General features: G+C 42.9%; 1 protein-coding gene across 1 annotated transcript in view; it reads left to right on the plus strand.

The window, feature by feature from the left end:
* Positions 1-24,386, plus strand: part of LOC125309756 (transmembrane protein 236-like) — a 40,906-nt gene extending 16,520 nt beyond the window's left edge. Inside the window, exons 2-6 of the mRNA XM_048266849.1 lie at positions 3,364-3,634; positions 8,533-8,534; positions 15,352-15,424; positions 22,539-22,662; positions 23,456-24,386. Coding sequence (XP_048122806.1) covers positions 3,365-3,634; positions 8,533-8,534; positions 15,352-15,424; positions 22,539-22,662; positions 23,456-24,135 — 1,149 coding nt within the window. The 5' untranslated portion in view covers position 3,364 and the 3' untranslated portion in view covers positions 24,136-24,386. The remainder of the gene's footprint in view (positions 1-3,363; positions 3,635-8,532; positions 8,535-15,351; positions 15,425-22,538; positions 22,663-23,455) is intronic.
* Positions 24,387-25,245: the final 859 nt, after the last annotated feature.

Genomic DNA, 25,245 nt, shown 5'->3' on the forward strand with positions numbered 1-25,245 from the left:
CGAGTTACTCTTATCATAGAGTAATTCAGTTACTAACTCAGTTACTTTTTGGAACAAGTAGGAAGTAACTATAACTAATTACTTTTTTAAAGTAACATTCCCAACACTGTATATATATGATCCTTCATTCTATTGTTTTCTGAAAAGCCAATCTGGGATGAATTTAGGATATTATTATTTTTAATGAAGTTTGTTAATCTATTGTTTAGAATTCCACAAAAACGTTTTCCAAGATTGCTGCCTTGTTATATACCTCTGTAATTATTTGGATTAAATGTGTCGCCTCTTTTATGAATTGGAGTAATGTGGCTCACTTTCCAATGATCTGGAAAGTGGCCCGATGATAGAATCATATTGAATAATTTCAAGATTGCCTCTCTTAATTTAGTTGTGCTGTGTTTCAACATTTCATTGTAGATTCCATCAGTGCCACATGATTTTTTGTTTTTGAGAGATTTTAACTTTGATTTTAATTCGTGCATGGTTATTGTAGAGTCTAATTGATTTAATTTAGTTAAAATTATTTTTTTTTGTTCATGATTTAGGTTATTTTTTTCATACATTTTTTTAAAATGTTCTGTCCATTTTCTGCCATCCACAAGGGGGATGAAGTTGTTTAGTTTTTTTAAAGTTATTCCAGTGATCCCAAAAGGTGTTTTGATCTAATGCATCTTCAATTTGTTTTGGTTGGGTAGTTACATGATTAGTTTTTTTGTGTATTAGTAGGGATTTGTATTTCTGAAGGGTGTTGTGATATTGTGATCTAATCTCTTGATTTATTGGGTCTCTGTGTTTTTTTATTTGAACATATTCTCAGTTCCTTTCGCAATGTTTGGCAGTCTTTGTCAAACCATTTGTTTGTATTCATATTCCTTCTTTTTTTAGTAGTCTATTTTACTTTCTTTAAAGATCTTTTGGCCACTGTAGAAAAAAATGTTGTTAATCTTTCAGTAGCTAAGTTGATGTTTTGTTGATCATTTTTTAATTTGGTGAACAGGAAGGAGTAGATCATGTTTTCTATATGGATGCAGTTTAATTGTGTTTTAAATTGTTCCAGATGGTCATTGTTCCATATGTATTATACGGGGAGTGGGTGTAGCGCTGATGTAGATTGTTGGTGTTCAAGATTAGGGTTCTTTTTAAGACTAATGGTGATGTGACTATGGTCCGATAAAGGCAGCTGTGGCATCACCATGAAATGATTTATTTGATTTGGGTCTAGGTCTGTTATAGCATAATCCACCACACTGCTGCTCAGGGATGAGGAGTAAGTGTATTTGCCCAGAGAGTCACCCCTTGTTCTGCCATTGACAAGGTACAGAGTACCTTTACAAAGTTGTAGAAGTTCCTTGCCATGTTTATTAAGTATATAGTCAAAAGTATGCCTTTATCTACTCACCACAGTGTTTTGTTGGAGTGTTGTAATATATTTAGGTCATTTCCTGTCCGTGCATTTAAATCTCCCATTAGTAGTATTTTCCCAAATGGGTTGAAGTTCAGTGATATCCTTTTTTAAGATATCAAATGTATCTTCAGAGTAATATGGTGACTCATAGGGAGGACTCTCTCTCCTCTCGTCTCTCGCTCTATCACTCTATCATACCCGTGCCAAAGAAATCATCACCATCATGCTTCAATGACTACCGTCCTGTAGCACTCACGCCCATAATCATGAAGGTGCCGGGAACGGCTAGTCATGTCACACATCAAAACCCTACCCCCACCGGACCCCTTCCAGTTTGCATACCGAAAGCCAAGCGATCCCACGGAGGATGCAATCTTGCTCTGCCCCTCCATCCAGCCCTCACCCACTTAGACAATAAAGACTCATATGTGAGAATGCTGTTCTAGACTTCAGTTCAGCATTCAATACCATAATACCACAACAACTCATCAGCAAACTGGACAAGCTAGGATTCAGTACCTCCCTCTGCAACTGGCTGCTGGACTTCCTGTTGCAGAGAGACCACAAGCAGTGCGTCGGGGACAACACTTAGCACTCTGACCCTGACGGGGGGCCCCTCAGGGTGTGTGCTCAGCCCTTATCTTCACACTGCTAACACATGACTGTACAACCACTCACAGCTCCAACCATCACCGGGGTGAAGTTTATGGATCGACACACAACACTGTGGGCCTCATCACTAAGGCTTATGAGGCTCACTACAGAGAAGAAGTAGACCTGCTGGCTATGGTTGCAAAGACAACAACCTCCTGCTAAATGTCAGCAAGACCAAGAGATTGTTGTCAACTTTCAGAGAGACCTGAAACAAACTGCACCACCACTGTCCATCGACACGGAGATGCTGTGAGAGAGTGAGCAGCACAACATTTGGGGGGTGCACATCAGCGGCGACCTCTCCTGGACCACCAACACAGCATCACTGGCTTAAGAAAGCTCCAGCAGCCTCTACTTCTTTAAGCCAAATTGGAAGAAGGCAAAGTGCCACGCCTCCCCTGTCATGACTACATTCTGCACAGAGGGACCATCGAGAGCATCGTCCAGCAGCAGCATCACAGTGTGGGCTGAAGCTGCACAGATCAGAACAGGAAGACCCTCCAGCACTGTTAACACAGCTAAGAGGATCGTGGGACCACTCCCCTCCCTGCAGGACACACACACCACCACACCTCACCCCCCAGCACTAATGATTGTCAAGGATACAACCCACCCCTGCACACAAACTGTTCAGCCTCCTGCCCTCTGGAGTGTGGTACAGAACCTCGCCTCCGACCACCCCACCAGACTGGCAGGCAAGTAGCTTCATCCACCAAGCAATCAGGTGCTGAACCTCTACCCACTCTCCTCCCACTGACAGCCCCCCACCAGCCAGCTGTAGACCTAGGGAACTAGGATCCTGTCTACCCTAACCCCTCCCCCCAACAACCGCCCCTGTGGAACTGCACTGTTCGCAGCCTAACGTGTTGCTGCTTCACATCAAGCCTGATATACTTGAAATTACTGCATACTGCATATCAATGTAAATATACAGGTCACACACAAGCACAAGTTTAAACTTCATGCAACTGTTAAGACTATATAAATATACAACAACACTACCTTTATTTTTTTTTTTTTTTTTTATATATGTCCTATATTTCTATTTCTTTTGATACATACATGTTCTATATTTCAGTCTTGCACTTTAATTTAATGTTTATTGTCTATGACTATGTCTATAGTATGTCTATGTCTGTATTTAAAGCATGTCTATATGTCCATGGGAAAAGTAAGAAACGAAATTTCAATTCTTTGTATGACCAGTGCATGTAAAGAAATTGACAATAAAAGCCGACTTGACTTGACTTGACTATCAGGATGGGATCTGACATTCCTTCTTCTCTCTCTTCTCTCGCTCTCAGGATGGGATCTGGTTGGACTCTAAAATTCGCCGTCTGTGAGCTGCTGCAGTTCGCTGCTCTGGCCACGCCCCTCTTGGTGGTGATGCAGCGGTTTGCCGCCATCGTCTCCCGGGCGAAAGAGGAAGCAGTACCACCGGGCGACGCCCTCACCGCCTATTGGCTGATCGTAGCGTCGGGCGTGGCCTACATCACCACCGTGGCTTTACTGGTCTGGCTGCCACTCAAGTACATGGTGTTCATGAAAAAGAAGATCTTCAGTGGGCACAAAATGGTGAGAGAGAGAGAGAGAGGAAGAGAAGGGGGAGAGAGGGAGAAAGAGAGGAAGAGAGAGAGAGGGAAGGGGAGAGAGAGAGTACATGGTGTTCATGAAGAAGAGGAACTTCAGTGGGCACAAGAAATGGTGAGAGAGAGAGAGAGGGAAAGGAAGGGGAGAAGAGAGAGAGAGAGGAAGAGAGAGAGAGGGAAGGTCAAAGTTCATCCGTGTTGAACTTTGACCCTGGTGCGCTGTAAACCATAGGTCTGTTGCGATGAGCCCGACGGCAACACAACACAAATCCTCAGGACATAACCTCCACCAAGAGCAACCTAGCGGGGAGGGAGGGAGAGAGGGAGTGAGGGAGAGAGAGAGAGGGAGTGAGAGAGAGAGTGAGGGAGAGAGAGAGAGAGAGAGAGGAGTGAGGGAGGGAGAGAGAGAGGAGGAGGGAGGGAGAGAGAGAGTGAGGGAGGGAGGGAGAGAGAGAGTGAGGGAGAGAGGGAGAGTGGGAGGGAGAGATAGAGAGAGATAGTGAGGGAGGGAGGGAGAGAGTGAGGGAGGGTGAGAGAGTGAGTGAGGGAGGAGAGGAGGAGGGAGGAGGAGAGAGAGTGAGAGGGAGAGAGGAGAGTGGAGGGAGAGACAGAGAGAGATAGTGAGGGAGGAGGGAGAGTGAGGGAGGTGAGAGAGTGAGTGGAGGGAGAGAGAGAGGGTGAGAGGGGGAGTGAGTGAGGGAGGAGGGAGGGAGAGAGGGGTGAGAGAGAGAATGGGGGAGAGAGGGAGGGAGTGAGTGAAGGGGAGGAGGGAGAGAGAGGGGTGGGGATGGAGAGAGGGGTGAGAGGAGGGAGGGAGGGAGGGAGGGAGAGAGAGGGTGAGAGAGAGAGAGTGAGTGAGGGAGGGAGAGAGTTTTATTAAAACAATATCAGGTGTTTAAATACTACGAATTAAAAACATTGACAAGTGTTTTAGCCTCAAATAAAACCATACACAGAGCTCACAGAACAGTTTCAAATTTTAAAAACAACCTGCCCATCCTCCCCACCCTCACACAGCAACCTTCCCACCCCTTATACTGTCAAAAAACCCTCAATGTTGTTGACCAATGTCGCTCAATTAAAAAGCATCTTGATGCAAGCCCCAACATCCCTCTAACATCCCCCCGCAGAAAGAGGTGCTCAACTGTCTCCTCCCACCCGCAAAAGGGACATTCCCTCCCAGATTCAACTGAAGGTATAAATCCCACCCCACTTCTGGCCACCTCCACGTCTTCGTGCATGTCAGGTACAGTGCAGCTCATGAGTCTTCATGTATATCAGGTACAGTGCAGCTCAGGTATATCAGGTACAGTGCAGCTCATGAGTCTTCATGTATATCAGGTACAGTGCAGCTCATGAGGCTTCATGTAAATCAGGTACAGTGCAGCTCAGGTATATCAGGTACAATGCAGCTCATGAGTCTTCATGTAAATCAGGTACAGTGCAGCTCAGGTATATCAGGTACAGTGCAGCTCAGGTATATCAGGTACAATGCAGCTCATGAGTCTTCATGTAAATCAGGTACAGTGCAGCTCATGCATGACTGCTGCTCTCCAGCCCTCACAAGACATCCGATAGGCCCACACTGTGAGCCCAGCCCTCACAAGACAGCTCCTCATGCTACTGCAGACAGGATCCTCGTCTTTAGGAAGGAGTGGAATAGAGGCTACCCCATGATCCACTTTCCTTGTTGTTAGGACAGACACATGAAAGGGAGACAGTCTTGTTAAGTCCAGCTCATTAAAACCCAATATGAAAGGTTAACTGTCTTGTCCTATTGGCATTACCTTCCTCAGGAGGAAACAAGCACTTGCTGCCCAGCACAAATCTGTCCCATAGAGCAGCACAGATCTGTCCCATAGAGCAGTTGCTGCCCAGCACATTTTTGTTAGTCAAGTTTTAGTTCACTAAAAGTCTCATCATCTTAGTCTAGTTTAATAGCCTGACGAGCCATTAAAATGTAGGGTCTGGGCACTCACTGTTGGCAGTGCTCAGTCCGAGGGGCGGGATAATCGTTTTCTTTTAAGAGTCCCATGCGTTTTTCCCACCAGAGCTAGTTGGCTAGTTCAAACTTTTTCCAACTTAAAAAAAGCTTAACTCGTGTCACGCTGTTTGCCAACAGCAACAATCATCTTCTTTGTTTTCAAGTAGCAGGGAATTCAAGCCAAACCGTTGCAACTCTGCCATCAATCATTATGTTAAGTCCGCCTATTGTCTCTATACACAATTTGATTGGCCTGATAGAAGTTTAATTTTTACAGCTCACAAGCCAACGGAGAGTTGCTAGACTAGCCATGGCAGCAAATGTAGCAAATGCTAGCTCGCTACTCCCTCCTTCCTCCCGTGCAATTAAAACTCTTCTAAACGCGCATCTCGTCGGTTATTGGTTGAAACACTTTATTTTGCCTTTAAGTGGGTTGCCAACCCTTGTTGGTAGCAATTGTTTTTGTGTACAGATCTCGGAGCCTAGGCTGCCTACAGACACATGTTTTTTTTGACGGCCTGCTTATGGGGCAGACAGCTAGCGGATCGTTAGGAAAGATTAGATGAATGTGATCATTTATGTTTAGGCCTTTTTTGGGCCTGAAATCGCTGATACAAACCTTTAATCAAAATATTTTTTTTGTAATTATTCCATATTTAGTGTAGTCATTCCATATCAGAACCCCTGAAGTACAATTGCATTTGAGGCCACCTCCCCTTGCATTTGAGGCCAAGATTATGCTTCTAAAGGGTTCATATGCAATAAGCATTTGATTGTCAGTAAGCATTTTGGATAACCAAAAGTCCTATGGGGAGTTTCCATAGGGCATTCGACAAAACACATACCTTGGCAAATAATGGGCTAAACTCATTTGTTCATTCTATATTGATCTACTTTTGCACACAGCTTCACACGACCTGATTCTAGGTCTCAGTTCTGTTTCTAAGTCATATCAACTGACCTAGAGGTCTGAAATGTGGTCAGTTCAGAGATGCTTGTTATCCGGCAGAAAGAGAAAACAATATTCTAGCCTCTGTAACTCTATCAGTACATCACACACAGTTATTCAGATTGCAAAAAATTACAGTGCCTCACCTTTCCAAACAGGTCAGGCATTTGATTGTTGCTTTTTACCTGACATTTTTGAAAGACAGATGCAATTATTGATGCATTTATGGCCAGGATATAATGATAAAATATGACAAGATTTTAAAAGTGACCTATAACATCGACTGCAATGCCCTTTAATTTACTTAGCCTATTAATTTACTTTTATTTAGTTAGTGCTAATAAATATAATGAGCCTATTTGGTGACAGGGAGATGCTTATAATGCAGGACTTAAAGCTATAAAAAATGTCTGAAGTTATCAGACATTTATGAGGACGTCATATGTTGTCTCATTGACTATTTTCAAATCTTAAGCATACCAGCTCACGCCTGAATTTAGGCACGGTGCCTAACTTTAAGCTTGATAATGTGACAATATGTCAGTCATCGTATGAAAACGAAAATATGACTAGGCCTAGACTGTTCTGGGGGTTGTTTCTAGAAAAGTTAGCAACGACGTTGCTTAACCACCATGGTACGACGCAACTTGCGACCAAACAACGACACTGTTACACCTGTTTCCAGAAAGCATCATACCTGTGTCGCAATTCGCTACCTCCGACATTCGAACACCATAGTTCCAACAACGTTGTTGATGATGCAGCGATACATATCATTGGTGGAAACAGTGGAAGCGTGTAATACCCACCCCTAGAAATGTTCTGTTTCTGTCAAATATGTCGACATGTTTCTAATCTAAACCGAGTGATTAATGCTGGTATTGTCATTGCCATCAGCCAAAACCTAAACCTATTGCAAGCATATAAAACAGTTAACTTAAGCAGACCAATATGAGTCATTATTTGTGTTAAATATCTGTGTTGGAAAAAAAATATAGCCTGGACAAATATCTGGGTATCCCATAGGTTACCAACTGTCTCGTGGCTTAACGGCAGCGCGTTGGTGCACTCTTGGCGCTCGGCGGAGTTCGCATCCTGTCTCTTCTTTTCATCTCTGAGTAAGAGTAGGCCTACGAGACACAACAATAGGTTTTGACCATACATATTTATGTATATAGTTACTCTACATCGAGAGACCATAGGTACAATACATCAGTCAAAAACAATTGAATCTACGTGTCACACTAGTTCACCTGCAGGTAGCGAGAAGCAAGAGGACAATCTCACATCATAAGAAAATCGAACCACAGCGTTGGGATAATAAGTCATCTGCTTTAGCCACTACACCATTTAACACTGCTGATGTTAGGGACTGTGAAGATTATAATACTAAAATCAAGGCAATACTTTAATTAACATAAATAGCAAGAATGAGCCAAGTAGGGGAGCAGTGTCTTAATCAAAATTAAGCTACAGGATAGACCAATCATTGAGTCACGAGATAAACATCCACTTCGCAAATTTTGGTTAGGCGGTTGTGGTTTTTTGGTTAGGCACTCCGGACACCAACAGGAACTACCAAGGAACGACACAAGTGCGACTGCCTAGGGGCAGTAGTTCAAATGACCAAACTTTGCGTCCTTGTTTGCGATTGAGAGTTCGAACTACCCTTTCTAGAAACACCAAATCCAAGAACGATGGAGTGTATTACCAAGGTTGCGACACAAGTTAGCAAACGACGCTTTCTGGAAACGACCCCCTGAGCAGGTGTTGACGGTGAAATGGCTGTAACTGTTGGCTAAGTTCAGACACTCATGAACAACTGATGCTATATGGAAAACATTCTCTAACAGCAGTCAAGTTGTCATTGTTTGTGTCAAACAAGTTGTGAATTTGTTGTAACATTTAAAGATGACTTACTCTGTGCTCAAAGTAATGCTCGAAGCTCCAGTGGTTTCCTCTGAGGGTGAACGAAACTTTCGGTAGCAGAATCATGTGAACAATTCCAGGATATGCTTTTTTTCATTGGTTGTTGTGTTAAATCTTACCCACATACAGTAGTGCTATTTTCTGATTAGATATTGTGTAGCCCCTTTCTTTTTTTTGATTGGCTGGTAGAACCGTCTCCAAGGGAGACGCGCTTGATTCCTGTTGGTTCCAAAGTGAGAGCAGCGCAGCCATAGAAAATGTGGGCGCTGCAGCATATTAAATATATCATAAATATTTTTTTCTGCATGAGAAATACAATGTGTGGCGGGAGTGCGTGACTAAAGACCGAAATGAGTGACTTGTCACGCTCAATGTGTGACACTTGAGAGCCCTGCATTCACCAAACTTTGCATCATCAGTGTAACTAGTTAAATAGGTGACATTACTTGCTGAACATTTTCGTATGGACATTCTGGGGGATGTTAATTTGTGTATGTATGAGAGAAGCTTCAATTTATGAGTATGTCGTGTTGTGGTATAAGGCTTAGCTTGCTAACTTGTGTTGTGGTATAAGGCTTAGCTTGCTACTTACGAGTATGTCGTGTTGTGGTATAAGGCTTAGCTTGCTAACTCGGGCAGAAATATCCATGGAGTTACAGGGTTGCAGCAACAGCACATAGCCTAGCCTAGCCTACAGGAAAGCTGCTGAGCATGAACTCATTCTGAATATTTTGAAAGCTTAACAACTAGATATTCTATCGTCTCATTTTGTAGACGAAAATTAAGAGAGATTTTATCTTAGTTTTTATTTAATGCAAAACATTTTAGTCTCAACTTTTTTCGTCAACAATAATGCTAATATAGTCTTCTCAGTGTTTCAGGACATCGGTGCCGTCTCGTCCTCATCTCTTAGTCATGGAAAAAAAAGTTGTTGACGAACACATTTCGTCTCATCTAGATCAGGCAGAAATAACTCTTTAATTACAGCCTTTGTCGTGCCCCCCTTTTCACCGGGACTGGGAAACTGAGCCCACCTCCTACTTTGAGCATAACTGAAGACTGAAGAACTGTCTCTCTGACACTGTGATCAGCAGCACGAACACCACAGAACTGTGCTCTCCAGTCCTGTTCACCCTGTACACATCTGACTTCTGCTACAACACGAGTCATGCCACATGCAGAAGTTTTCTGAGAGGAAACTGCAATTGTGGGGTGTATCAGGGACGAGCAAGAGGAGGAGTACAGGAGCCTGGTGGAGGACTTTGTGCAATGGTGCAAACTCAATCACCTTCAACTCAACACTTCAAAGACCAAGGAGATGGTGGTGGATTTCCGCAGGTCTAAGACCGCTCTGCTACCAGTCTCCATTGATGGGGTCAATGTGGAGGTGGTAAGCACCTACAAGTATCTGGGTCTCCACCTAGACAATAAACTGGACTGGTCAGCCAACAGTGACGCACTCTACAAGAAAGGGCAGAGCAGGCTGTACTTCCTGAGGAGGCTGCGGTCCTTCAATGTGTGCAGCAAGCTCCTCAGGATGTTCTACCAGTCTGTTGTAGCCAGCGTCCTCTTCTATGCAGTGGTATGTTGGGGAGGAAGCACAAAGAAGAAGGAAGTTCAATGCTTCACTAAAGGGAAGAGGAGAGATAGACTTCTCTGCTTAGTCTGTCTGCCTCTCCACCCTCTCCATGTTTGAGTACTGACTGCCCACTACTGCTTTTCTACTGTTTTACTACTGTTTTACTAATGTCCACAGCCTAATGTTTTTACTACTCCTGCTACACTGTTTTTCATGCTATATTAGCACACATCAATGGCTTCTGCTACAATACTGAAGGGCTGTAACCCTATTACCTCAACCTGTTCTTGCACTGACATAGTTTTTTATAGTTTTTTATATTACCTTGTCTACATTATACTTTACTCTCCTATTTGTCCATATTATTTATGCTGGTCTCTAGACCTTATTATTGCACTGTTGGACTAATGTTGGACTACTTTTGCACCTTCACCATGACACTCACTCTCTTTGAGGCACCTTACCATACACACAGAACTACAGGACTACTGTTGGACTACTTTTGCACCTTCACCATGACACTCACTCTCTTGAGCACCTCACCATGCACACAGAACTACAGGCCCTGTCACTACAAGCGTCTCATGCTTGATCACCCTCAAGCACACTGGATTTTTTACATTTAATTTATATAGTATATTTAGTATTTAGTTTTGTTAGTTTTTCTTATCTCCTACTGTCTCTATTGTACAGTGGAGTTTGGTTATATGTTTATACTTATACTTATATTTACCATTTCTGCTGTAAGTGCATGTTGTGTGTGATGTCTGTATGCTACTGAGACCCCCTGAATTTCCCCTTGGGGATCAATAAAGTATCTATATATCTATCTATCTATAACTGATGCCCCTCTGTACAGTAACCTTAGAAAGGAAACAAATCTTTCTCCAAACCGAAAGGCCTACAGGACATTAAAGAGGTACTCATGCCCCAACCAACAGTCAACAATAATGCTAATATAGTCTTCTCAGTGTTTCAGGACATCGGTGCCGTCTCGTCCTCATCTCTTAGTCATGGAAAAAAAAGTTGTTGACGAACACATTTCGTCTCATCTCGTCAGACGAAATTACACTTTAATTACAGCCTTGTCGTGGTCCCCTTTTTAACCGGGACTGGGAAACTGAGCCCACCTCCTACTTTGAGCATAACTGAAGACTGAAGAACTGTCTCTCTGACACTGTGATCAGCAGCACCGAACACCCACAGGGAACTGTGCTCTCCAGTCCTGTTCACCCTGTACATCTGACTTCTGCTACAACATCGAGTCATGCCACATGCAGAAGTTTTCTGACGAAACTGCAATTGTGGGGTGTATCAGGGACGAGCAAGAGGAGGAGTACAGGAGCCTGGTGGAGGACTTTGTGCAATGGTGCAAACTCAATCACCTTCAACTCAACACTTCAAAGACCAAGGAGATGGTGGTGGATTTCAAGTAGGTCTAAGACCGCTCTGCTACCAGTCTCCATTGATGGGGTCAATGTGGAGGTGGTAAGCACCTACAAGTATCTGGGTCTCCACCTGGACAATAAACTGGACTGGTCAGCCAACACTGATGCACTCTACAAGAAAGGGCAGAGCAGGCTGTACTTCCTGAGGAGGCTGCGGTCCTTCCATGTGTGCAGCAAGCTCCTCAGGATGTTCTACCAGTCTGTTGTGGCCAGCGTCCTCTTCTATGCAGTGGTATGCTGGGGAGGAAGCACAAAGAAGAAGGAAGTTCAATGCTTCACTAAAGGGAAGAGGAGAGATAGACTTCTCTGCTTAGTCTGTCTGCCTCTCCACCCCATGTCCATGTTTGAGTACTGACTGCCCACTACTGCTTTTCTACTGTTTTACTACTGTTTTACTAATGTCCACAGCCTAATGTTTTTACTACTCCTGCTACACTGTTTTTCATGCTATATTAGCACACATCAATGGCTTCTGCTACAATACTGAAGGGCTGTAACCCTATTACCTCAACCTGTTCTTGCACTGACATAGTTTTTTATAGTTTTTTATATTACCTTGTCTACATTATACTTTACTATCCTATTTGTCCATATTATTTATGCTGGTCTCTAGACCTTATTATTGCACTGTTGGACTAATGTTGGACTACTTTTTGCACCTTCACCATGACACTCACTCTCTTGAGCACCTTACCATACACACAGAACTACAGGACTACTGTTGGACTACTTTTGCACCTTCACCATGACACTCACTCTCTTGAGCACCTCACCATGCACACAGAACTACAGGCCCTGTCACTACAAAGCGCCTCATGCTTGATCACCCTCAAGCACACTGGATTTTTACATTTAATTTATATAGTATATTTAGTATTTAGTTTTGTTAGTTTTTCTTATCTCCTACTGTCTCTATTGTACAGTGGAGTTTGGTTATGTTTATACTTATACTTATATTTACCATTTCTGCTGTAAGTGCATGTTGTGTGTGATGTCTGTATGCTACTGAGACCCCCTGAATTTCCCCTTGGGGATCAATAAAGTATCTATATATCTATCTATCTATAACTGATGCCCCTCTGTACAGTAACCTTAGAAAGGAAACAAATCTTTTCTCCAAACCGAGAAAGGCCTACAGGACATTAAAGAGGTACTCATGCCCCAAACCAACAGTCAACAATAATGCTAATATAGTCTTCTCAGTGTTTCAGGACATCGGTGCCGTCTCGTCCTCATCTCTTAGTCATGGAAAAAAAAGTTGTTGACGAACACATTTCGTCTCATCTCGTCAGACGAAATAACACTTTAATTACAGCCTTTGTCGTGCCCCCCTTTTAACCGGGACTGGGAAACTGAGCCCACCTCCTACTTTGAGCATAACTGAAGACTGAAGAACTGTCTCTCTGACACTGTGATCAGCAGCACCGGAACACCACAGGGAACTGTGCTCTCTCCAGTCCTGTTCACCCTGTACACATCTGACTTCTGCTACAACACGGAGTCATGCCACATGCAGAAGTTTTCTGACGAAACTGCAATTGTGGGGTGTATCAGGGACGAGCAAGAGGAGGAGTACAGGAGCCTGGTGGAGGACTTTGTGCAGTGGTGCAAACTCAATCACCTTCAACTCAACACTTCAAAGACCAAGGAGATGGTGGTGGATTTCCGCAGGTCTAAGACCGCTCTGCTACCAGTCTCCATTGATGGGGTCAATGTGGAGGTGGTAAGCACCTACAAGTATCTGGGTCTCCACCTAGTCAATAAACTGGACTGGTCAGCCAACACTGACGCACTCTACAAGAAAGGGCAGAGCAGGCTGTACTTCCTGAGGAGGCTGCGGTCCTTCAATGTGTGCAGCAAGCTCCTCAGGATGTTCTACCAGTCTGTTGTGGCCAGCGTCCTCTTCTATGCAGTGGTATGCTGGGGAGGAAGCACAAAGAAGAAGGAAGTTCAATGCTTCACTAAAGGGAAGAGGAGAGATAGACTTCTCTGCTTAGTCTGTCTGCCTCTCCACCCTCTCCATGTTTGAGTACTGACTGCCCACTACTGCTTTTCTACTGTTTTACTACTGTTTTACTAATGTCCACAGCCTAATGTTTTTAGTACTCCTGCTACACTGTTTTTCATGCTATATTAGCACACATCAATGGCTTCTGCTACAATACTGAAGGGCTGTAACCCTATTACCTCAACCTGTTCTTGCACTGACATAGTTTTTATAGTTTTTATATTACCTTGTCTACATTATACTTTACTCTCCTATTTGTCCATATTATTTATGCTGGTCTCTAGACCTTATTATTGCACTGTTGGACTAATGTTGGACTACGTTTTGCACCTTCACCATGACACTCACTCTCTTGAGCACCTTACCATACACACAGAACTACAGAACTACTGTTGGACTACTTTTGCACCTTCACCATGACACTCACTCTCTTGAGCACCTCACCATGCACACAGAACTACAGGCCCTGTCACTACAAAGCGTCTCATGCTTGATCACCCTCAAAGCACACTGGATTTTTACATTTAATTTATATAGTATATTTAGTATTTAGTTTTGTTAGTTTTTCTTATCTCCCTACTGTCTCTATTGTACAGTGGAGTTTGGTTATATGTTTATATTTATACTTATATTTACCATTTCTGCTGTAAGTGCATGTTGTGTGTGATGTCTGTATGCTACTGAGACCCCCTGAATTTCCCCTTGGGGATCAATAAAGTATCTATTTATCTATCTATCTATAACTGATGCCCCTCTGTACAGTAACCTTAGAAAGGAAACACATCTTTCTCCAAACCGAAAGGCCTACAGGACATTAAAGAGGTACTCATGCCCCAACCAATCAAATGCTTTTTCGTGATCAATAGACACAAAAGCAAGATCAAGATTATTTCCCATTGACACTATAATGTCTCTCATTAAAAGCTAATTGGCCATGATCTAGTCCTACCTGGGATACAATATGTCTGGTCCTTTACGATTAAAACATCCAAATATCTTTTGAATGTGTTGGCTAAGACTTTGGACAATATTTGGACAGTAAATCGACCCCATTAAAGATAAGGGTCTCCAATTTTTTAGGGAGCAGACGTAATACTGTTCTCCTGCAGCTAACCGGCAGCTCGCTCCTCCTGAGAACCTCTTGCAGCATCTCAATATAGTCCTTGCCTAAGGGTCCTCAAAACATTGAACAAATGCCGCAGGCAAGCCATCAATTCCAGTTGAACGCCCCTTGGAAAGCTGCTGGACAACCTCAGACACTTCCTGTAAGATGATGTATTGCATTGGAAGGCCTTCCAGCAGTTGTCCTAAGTATGCAGGATCACACTTAGAAGTCCCATACAGATCAGCATAAAAGTCCATTGCCATCTTCCTCATCATCACTCATACGTAAATAACACATCTTCCTCATCTCCACAGGATCATGAGCTAACCCTTTAATGTCCCATCACTCTTGCCAAAGAGTCCATTATATAAGTTTAGACATCAAATGATATGATTTCTCTCTCTCACAGTTTAGACATCAAATTATATGATTTCTCTCTCTCACAGGAGAATATAAGTTTAGACATCAAATGATATGATTTCTCTCTCTCACAGGAGTATATAAGTTTAGACAAAAAATGATATGATTTCTCTCTCTCACAGGAGTATATAAGTTTAGACATCAAATGATATGATTTCTCTCTTTCACAGTTTAGACATCAAATGATATGATTTCTCTCACTCTCACAGTTTAGACATCAAATTATATGATTTCTCTCACTCTCACAGTTTAGACATCAAATGATATGATTTCTCTCTCAGGAGACCCGTGGCGTTGGCCTATGTGATCTTGTCCACTCTTCCCTGCTTTGCCTTCCTTATCGCCAGCTCAGAGGTAATCTGTCAAACCCGTACACACACACACACACACACACACACACACATATATATACACACATATAGACGTTGCACAATCAATTAAGCCGCTATCTAGAAAACAGTAACAGGCTCAGTGACTGCCAGCATGGTTTCCGTGCATAACGGTCCACCATGTCTGCTTTACTACTTTTCACTGAGGAAATGTGTAACTTTCTCAACAGAAGACACATTACTGGAGCAATTTTTATCAGTTTCCGTAAAGCATTCGACACAGTAGACCCCCTGATTTAATTATCCAAACTTCACTCTTTTAACCTATCGCCCTCAGTATTAGACACCTGATTTAATTATCCAAACTTCACTCTTTTAACCTATCGCCCTCAGTATTAGACATGATCTCTTCTTATTTAACTGATAGATCACAAGTTGTCAAAATTGACCATGCAATATCTCAGCCCTTGGGATGTGGTATGGGTGTCCCACAGGGAAGCATTCTGGGGCCTTTACTATTTCTTCTTTATATTAATGATCTCCCAGCTTTGTGAAATACTCTAAATGCCTAATGTATGCTGATGACACTGTGCTCTTTCTATCTGATATGATAAACTCCAAACTGTCATCTGCCTTCAATTTTTACATAAGTGGTTGAATGACAATCACTTAACAATCAATGTTAAAAAACTGAATGCATGTATTTCCACTCACCCAGAAAGCATCTGTCCATCACCAGTTCTGTAATCTTTTCAAATCAAACTCTTGTCATCACCAAATCATATAAGTATTTGGGAGTTTGGGAGTTTTGGGACTACTTGACTCACACCGTGAACACGGTTCCAAGCTAGCTAAAAAGTTAAATCAGAAACTATATGTATACAACAAGATCAGATCATACCTATCCTGTACTGTCTCCAAAACCTATCTGCAAGCGATTATATTCTCAACCATCTCATACTGTCTACCAATATGGTCCCTCACCACAAAGGAAGTTACTGAACCCATCGCACGGTTATATTACCGAGCTTTGAAAATCCACAGTTGGACAGTTGGGCTCTATCGATTTGTCTTGAAGAAAGGCATCCAGGACACTTGGTCTGGGGTCTCTAGGACCTTCCTATCCTGAGATATGGCTTATCACCGTTATCGTTGGGGCCGGCGATAGGTAGTTTTTACCCTATAACCCAAGTGTTACCGTAAGAAAAATTTGTATGGAATCTTCCCAAATGGACACACCACTGCACTGCGCTCACTCAATCACATGCTCTGACCTTTCAAAATTTTATCTACAGTCATGCTATTTCTTTTTATTTTCAACTCCAACACAGCACTTCACAAACACTCATTACTCTCTTATCAACACATAAAATGCCTCAAGTGTGTGTAACTAGGTCAGTCTCCACGGCCCTCCACCCAGTGCCCTCATACAACAATGGCTTTGGCCAGAGGTCCTTCATACATACGGCTCCTATAGTTTGGAGTGGCATTCCTCAACACATCAGAGAATTACAATCCAGCACACAATGGAAAAATGAAAACTGCTTTTAAAGCAAACACTGATTTAACATGCACATAGTGCATGTGCCCTGTCCCAATAGTGCTGCAGAACAGGAACCTGCAAACAAGTTTTAAACACATAACAACAAGATGAAAAAGATCAGATAGTGATGGACACATAACAACAAGATAAAAGATGCCGGATGGAGTAGCGTAGTCATCAGCATACCCATGACATCAAGACATGACACATACATTTAAAAAATAACAAATACAAAAAAAAAGCCGGACGGAGCGGCATAGTCGCCAGCGTACCCGTGACACCAAGACATGCAAGACAGACAACAAAACAAATAAACAAAATAAAAAAAGAAAATATATTTAAAAAGGGGAAAAGTGATGTTAAAATTAGTCCAATTTCCAAACCAGCTGAAAATGTCCAAGGGCAATGATGATCCGTGAAAACTGCGCACAGAGCTGTGTATTCACAACCGATGCAATGCCAACAAAGTTATTTAGCAACTGACCAACCCGGTGAATTCACTGGCAGTCTGGATATAATGTTAACGTTAGAAGCTAGGCCTTGTAGACCGCAGTCTGGAGATGACTGGAAGCACAGTCCAAAGTAGGCTACTGGGCGATCGTGTAGATCCGCAATTCGGTGGACTTAAACAGGAACCATTTGTTGCTCTGTGAAATTGCAGCTCTTTACCGTTAACGTTAGTCTGTAGTTGGCAAGGCAGCTCGCAGGTCAGCAACAGCTTTCGCAGAGTAGCTAGCCTAGGTCCAGCTGTCCCGAGAGATCCCCTCGACCAGACAGTGAAGGGCTGCACCGCTCACGGATGGATGGAAGGATGTCCGATGCCCAGCTAGGGCAAAAGCTAGCCATAGCAAGCTCCCAATGGACAAATGTCAACGACATCAGCTGACTTAGAAGCAGTAAAAAGGACTAAGAATAACACGAAAACTCTTAAAAATAGCGTAAATAAATAGGGAAAACATTTAACTAGACAAACCAATACAAAAAATAAACAATGACATTACATAAAATTACGAACATTACATAAAAACAAACAGAAACATGATGCCAGACGGAGCGGCGTGTCTCGCCAGCGTCCCCGTAACCTAGCAACCTCTGAAATGAAAGTGTTTGCTGAATAGATGTTGGGTGGATGAAAGTGTTTACTGACTAGATGTTGGGTGGATGAAAGTGTTTGTTGACTAGATGTTGGGTGGATGAAAGTGTTTGTTGAGTAGGTGTTGGGTGGATGAAAGTGTTTGTTGAGTAGGTGTTGGGTGGATGAACGTGTTTGTTGAGTAGGTGTTGGGTGGATGAAAGTGTTTGTTGACTAGGGGCTAGTCCACACGTACGAAACCAATCTTTTTTTCCTCCGTCTTCCCTGAAACCGCATCAAGAATATTTGCGTCCAAACGGATCCATCTCAACACGACTCAACACGTTACCTCATACCCCAGGCCTATAGGTGGCACTGTTTCTTTACAGAAATTGACCAAAGTTTGTGCTTTACAAACAGACAGAATATGCTATGACAAAATGGCTAGTGCAAGGAAACCAGAATTGTTTGTGTGGACTGATGGTGAACTGTCAACTGTAGTCAACTGTAAAACTAATAAACTTTATTTTACGGTTTGTGAAGGGTGCAGTCCCGTCCTTTATTTGGCTAACGCAGGTAGGCCTACTAATCACCTTTACTTTCTTTGGTTGTAGGATAGGTAGGTCCGTGATTCACATTAGTTTTGGCCATCACCGCAATTAGGCTACTAAACGCAAGGCTTACCCACGTTCTAGGCTATTCTGTCGCCACATTTATAATATTGCTATAAAACCTTTGTTAGTAACAGTCAATACGTTTGCCTGCATCAAATCAAATCGTGCATTTGCATTCAGTGTGCTACCATCGGCTTAACGTGAGTTCTAAGCGTCTTTGTATGCTTATATCTGATTTCACTCGACTGTGAATGCATGTATATATGTTGTAAGACATGTAAAATAAATTAATGACACTGGCACTACGCACAAATGAATGTAGCCTAAACTTACACTGCACTTTCCTAATAACTTAAGTTCTCTCGCGTCACTGACAGTAGCTAGAATGCATTAAAAAACACCGGGAAAAAACAGTGTTCAGTCCACCAAGTCATAAGCTATTGGCGCGCGCAGCTTTCAGTTGTGATATTTATCTTACGGAGTGTAATCGTAGATAATGTCATGTATGAAAACTAGTATTGTTAGGCAATACTATAAGTGCAAGTCCAGGGCAGCTGAGGTGTGGTGATGACATCATCGATTCATAAGCAGGATGTCGCGGTTTAGCTGTCTAAACGAATTCAAGCGGGCTACGGTTTCAGATTTCTCCACTCTGGGACCAGGTTTCAGAAAAGTCGCGGTTTCGGGCAGTGCATTTACAGGATTTGTTTGGACGCTCGGCCAAGACGAAGCAAAACCTCTGCGTTTAACCTAAAAAGTGTCTCCGTGTGGACGGGCCCTAGATGTTGGGTGGATGAAAGTGTTTGTTGAGTAGATGTTGCTGTAAGTCCAGGATTCTATTTATAGCCGGGCCTCGGATAATGGCGGGTCGATTTGGACAAATAAAGGCTAGAAGACATTGTTTCGATTTAGCTCAATGAAAGAAAATAGCTGTTCTTATATTTTATATTGTTGGTTAGTTTAATAGGCCACCGGCCTCAAAGTTGCAAGCCTACTGAATGAAAACTCTCCAACACTCACTCTCGCTCTCAAGCTACCAGTCTCTTGCTGCCCCTTCTGAGCTTGCCAGAGGCTGAAGCAGTTACGTCCTTAGTCCTTTTTACTGCTTCTAAGTCAGCTGATGTCGTTGACATTTGTCCATTGGGAGCTTGCTATGGCTAGCTTTTGCCCTAGCTGGGCATCGGACATCCTTCCATCTATCCGTGAGCGGTGCTGCACTTCACTGTCTGGTCGAGGGGATCTCTCGGGACAGCTGGACGTAGGCTAGCTACTTTGCGTGTGTGTATGTATAGAATAGAGATTTAACGTGTGTGTATGTATAGAATAGAGATTTAACATGTGTATGTTGACACCAGACCAAGCTCCACCGGGAGAGCATTTTATCCAACTTCCTGGTGCCTTCTCAAGCTTAGTTAGCATAAGAACAAACACACATGAACACATGATTTCAACGATTTAGCCATTTCTCTCTCTCTCTTTCTCTCTCTCTACACTCTGTTTGTGTGTGTGTGTGTTTCCTGAGTGTGTCCTGATTTCAGCACTTTGAGAAAAAGCCATTAATCTCCTGCTGATGACACATAACCAGCTGAATCAGCCACATACACGCACACACATACGCACACACACTCACATACGCACACATACGCACACACACACTCACTCACATAGGCACACCTCACATACACACACACACACACACACACGTCCTGCTATTCCTCTTGACAGGAAGAGAGCTGTAGCGTTGACATAACTGCAATCTACCCCCACACACTCCCACCTACCCACACACACACACTCCCACCTACCCACACACACACACACACACACACCCCCACACACACACACACACCATTACCCCCACACACATCCCACCTACCCCCCACACACACACACACCCTTACCCCCCCCACACACACACACACTTACACCCCACACACCCCCCCACACACACACTCCCACCAACCCCACCCCACACCCCCCACCCCACCTACGTGCCTCCCACACACACTTACTTTTACCCCCCCACCTCACACACACACTCCCTGCTTTAATGGAAATCTTATTGCGTAGCCAAGTAGCCTAAATGTAGTTATTTTTTAATGATGTAAGATTTAGGCCTACTTTTTTATTAAATCCGTAGGCTTGAATGCCTCGCGGCAACAATTGTGTTTAAATGTTGTAGACCTCGTAACTGCTTCAGCCTCTGGCAAGCTCAGAAGGGGCAGCAAGAGACTGGTAGCTTGAGAGCGAGAGTGAGTGTTGGAGACTTTTCATTCAGTAGGCTTGCAACTTTGAGGCCGGTGGCCTATTAAACTAACCAACAATATAAAATATAAGAAGAGCTATTTTCTTTCATTGAGTTAAATCGAAACAATGTCTTCTAGCCTTTATTTGTCCAAATCGACCCAGCTATTATCCGAGGCCCGGCTATAAATAGAATCCTGGCCATAAATTGAGGATTTACAGTAACATCTAGTCAAAAAACACTTTCATCCACCCAACATCTAGTCAGTAAACACTTTCATCCACCCAACATCTAGTCAACAAACACTTTCATCCTATTCTATACATACACACATGTTAAATCTCTAATCTCTATTCTATACATACACACATGTTAAATCTCTATTCTATACATACACACATGTTAAATCTCTAATCTCTATTCTATACATACATACATGTTAAATCTCTAATCTCTATTCTATACATACACACATGTTAAATCTCTATTCTATACATACACATATGTTAAATCTCTAATCTCTATTCTATACATACACACATGTTAAATCTCTATTCTATACATACACACATGTTAAATCTCTAATCTCTATTCTATACATACACACATGTTAAATCTCTAATCTCTATTCTATACATACACACATGTTAAAAATACATACACACATGTTAAATCTCTATTCTATACATACACACATGTTCAATCTCTAATCTCTATTCTATATACACATGTTAAATCTCTATTCTATACATACACACATGTTAAATCTCTTAAAGAGATTCTGAAATTTCTGAAAATTTTCTTAAAATTTGGGCCAAAATGTTACCTTTTTTTACAGTCCCACCTGACACCCCAGTGCTCCCAATACAATCATCCCACCACATGATGGACGTCTACAGAAGTTACCAAATATAGTTTTGGGGGGAAAGAAAAGTAATTGTGTGTGAATCAGCTTCACAGCCTTTTGCCCAATTGTAGGGTCTGGGCTGCTTTTGGAGTTATTTATGTATTTATGTATTGATGTATGTTGGTATTTATGTATTAATGTATTTATGTATGTTGGTATTTATGTGTGAATGTATTTATATGTTGGTATTTATGTATGAATGTATTTATGTATGAATGTTTATGGATGTTGGTATTTATGTATGAATGTATTTATGTATGAATGTATCTCATGTATGAATGTGTTTATGCATGTTGGTATTTATGTATGAATGTTTATGTATGTTGGTATTTATGTATGAATATATTTATGTATGTTGGTATTTATGTATGAATGTATTTATGTATGAATGTATTTATGTATGTTGGTATTTATGTATGAATTTATGTATGTTGGTATTTATGTATGAATGTATTTATGTATTAATGTATTTATGTATGCTGGTACGGTGTTGGCTTTGTATCCGTCACATCACAATTCCATGGTTTGAGGACTAAATGGGTGTTAAGCTTGTCTCTCTCTCTCTCTCTCTCTCCCTCTCTCTCAGGTGCAGGTGGTTAACAACATGTATTATGATACGTTTAATGAGCTTCCCTCTCCCCCTCTCTCTCTATCTATTTCACTCTCTCTATCTGTCTCTCTTTCTCTCTCTCTATCTCTCTCTCACTCCCTCTCCCTCTCTCTGTCTCACTCTCTCCCTCTCTCTCCCTCTCTCTCAGGTGCAGGTGGTTAACAACATGTATTATGACACGTTTGATGAGCTTCCCGTGTCTTTGGTTCTCTTCTCACTCATATGCATTGACATTGTGGAGAGGATTCGCCACTGCAGACTTACTGGACAAGGTACACACACACACACACACACACACACACACACACACACACACCACATACATGCACACACACACATACACACATACATGCACACACACACACACACACACACACACACACACACACCACACACACACACACACACACACACACACACACACACACACACATACACAACATACATGCACACACACACACACATACATGCACACACACACACACACACACATATCAAAAAGAAAGAAAAAAAGAACACAAGAAATATATATCTCTAGTTAATCTCAAATGTGAAGGATTGTAAATGTCTCTAAGAAAAACATATGATGTTTTATATGTTTCAAATGATATTGTAAATTGTAAGAGTTTATAGTAAGTGGGATTATTATATTTAAATATTATTATTATAGGAATTATTATAAATATATGACATAAATGTAGTAGATGTAGATGCATGAACTAAATACTAATTTGATTTCAGGGCAAAATCAGTTAGCTAATTTACAGAAGAGGAAATTCTAGGTACATGAATTCCTGAACTCATGAACTTAAAGCCAACCTCTGCCATATTCCTCTAGATGTTAAGAAATGCTACAAATGCCTCAGCTGACTCATTGTACTCTGCCAAGAGTGAACAGATGAGTAAATATTGGTATCACTGCCTGTGATCACCGCATGGTTTACTCAGCATGGTAGTCAAACATAGTGTGCGCTACATCATCAAATTAGTGGCCCTGGACTATGTGTGTGTGTGTGTGTGAGTATATCTTGGTGTGTGTGTGAATGTGTGTATTTCTGTTTACAGCCAGTGAGCTGGATCGAGACTCGGACATCCCCACTCTGACTCACTTGGAGCCAGTGACGCCTGTCAACGCCACGGCAACGGGCACAGCTGCCGCAGCAACGCTTCCTGTGGGCGGGGCCGAGCAGAACGGGGCGCGACCTTTACGACCAGGGGAGGCCAATGGGACGGTCGCAGGCATGCCTGTGGGCGGGACAGACCCGAGGACACGCCCCTTCGGCCCGGTGCCCGTGGGAAGCCCACACCCAAGCCCCACGTCCTCGGTCGTCACGGCAATGCGATTCCCACCGCCGTACTCTGGGCCCCTGCGGTTACTGCTGGCGAGCGACGCTCGGGCAGACGAGTTTGGCCACGCCTTCCTGTTCTGGCTGGACACTGCGGAGCTGCTGCGAGCAGGCGGGCGGCCGGACGTCTGCTTCTCCCGCTGGGTCTTCCCACTCTACATCTGCGGCTTCCTGTCCTGCCTGCGGCTCATCCTAGCCCCCTGCTGCCCTCTGCTGGCCCCTCTGGGTGTGCTGCTGCAGGACATGCCCTTCCTGTTCCTGAGGGGGGCGCTGCTGGGTGCCTTCGGACGCATCTCGCCGCTACTCTACCTGTTTAAGAACCTGCTGGTCTGCCTGGCCTACATCTACTTCAACTTCATGACCAAGCTGCGCATCTTCAACACACAGAGGATGTTCTGAGAGGACAGGCCTGGCCTACATCTACTTCAACTTCATGACCAAGCTGCGGATCTTTAACACACAGAGGATGTTCTGAGAGGACAGGCACCCGCTTGGCCCATTGGATGAGAAAAGCAACGGTGGCTCCATCTGATGAGAAAAACAATGGCACCCGCTTGGCCCATTGGATGAGAAAAGCAACGGTGGCTCCATCTGATGAAAAAAAAACAACGGTGGCTGTGATCTGATGAGAAAAACAATGGTGGCTGTGATCTGGGACCTCAGAGGACTAATGGAGCCTGCTCTGATGGATTGTCTCTGATGTTTGCTCAGGGCAGCAAAGAACAGCAACTGCCCACTGAGTACCAGATCAGTTCTGCTGCACTCAAGGCAGTGAGAGTGTGTCTGATGACTGCTGATCGCTGCGTCTGTGCTGTCAGCTCCACCAGACTCACTGACACTCCGACTTACTGACTCTGTGACTCACTGACACTCCGATTTACTGACTCTCTGACTCTGTGACTCACTGTGACTCCATATTCTGATAATCAGACACGATGACTCTATTAGATTATGTTTCGCTCATTAAGATTGTAACTCTGACCTTCGGCCACCATGGCTCTTAGATTACACTCGGACACTGTGACTGTGGGATTCCCTAATTAAAACTCTTTGGGATTGAAAGAGCTGTGATTGTGATTCGCTAATTAAGACTCACTGGGATTGAAAGCGCTGTGACTCTGGGATACACCAATTAAGACTTTGGTATTCACTAATTAAGACTCTGGGATTCACTAATTCAGACTCTCTGGGATTCACTAATTCGGATTCACTAAGTCAGACTCTCTGGGATTCACTAAGTCAGACTCTCTGGAATTCACTAATTCAGACTCTCTGGGATTCATCGGCTGTGAGATCTGCGCTAGGTGCAGTGATGTCAAGGGGAGGGGTCGTGCACAATTGCTTTTTTAATTGGGTGCTAAACGGACAGTTTAATCAACAAATTATTTTTTTGGTCTGTCACTGAATTTGTGACTTAGGCAATCATATGAAGCATAATTCTACCTTGTACTTCTGAGCCAGTGAGTAATTCTGCTCTGATAGCAAGATGTATTCCGTTTGCTTTTTTAA

Source organism: Alosa alosa, chromosome 16, assembly GCF_017589495.1.
Source record: "Alosa alosa isolate M-15738 ecotype Scorff River chromosome 16, AALO_Geno_1.1, whole genome shotgun sequence".
Taxonomy (NCBI): domain Eukaryota; kingdom Metazoa; phylum Chordata; class Actinopteri; order Clupeiformes; family Clupeidae; genus Alosa; species Alosa alosa.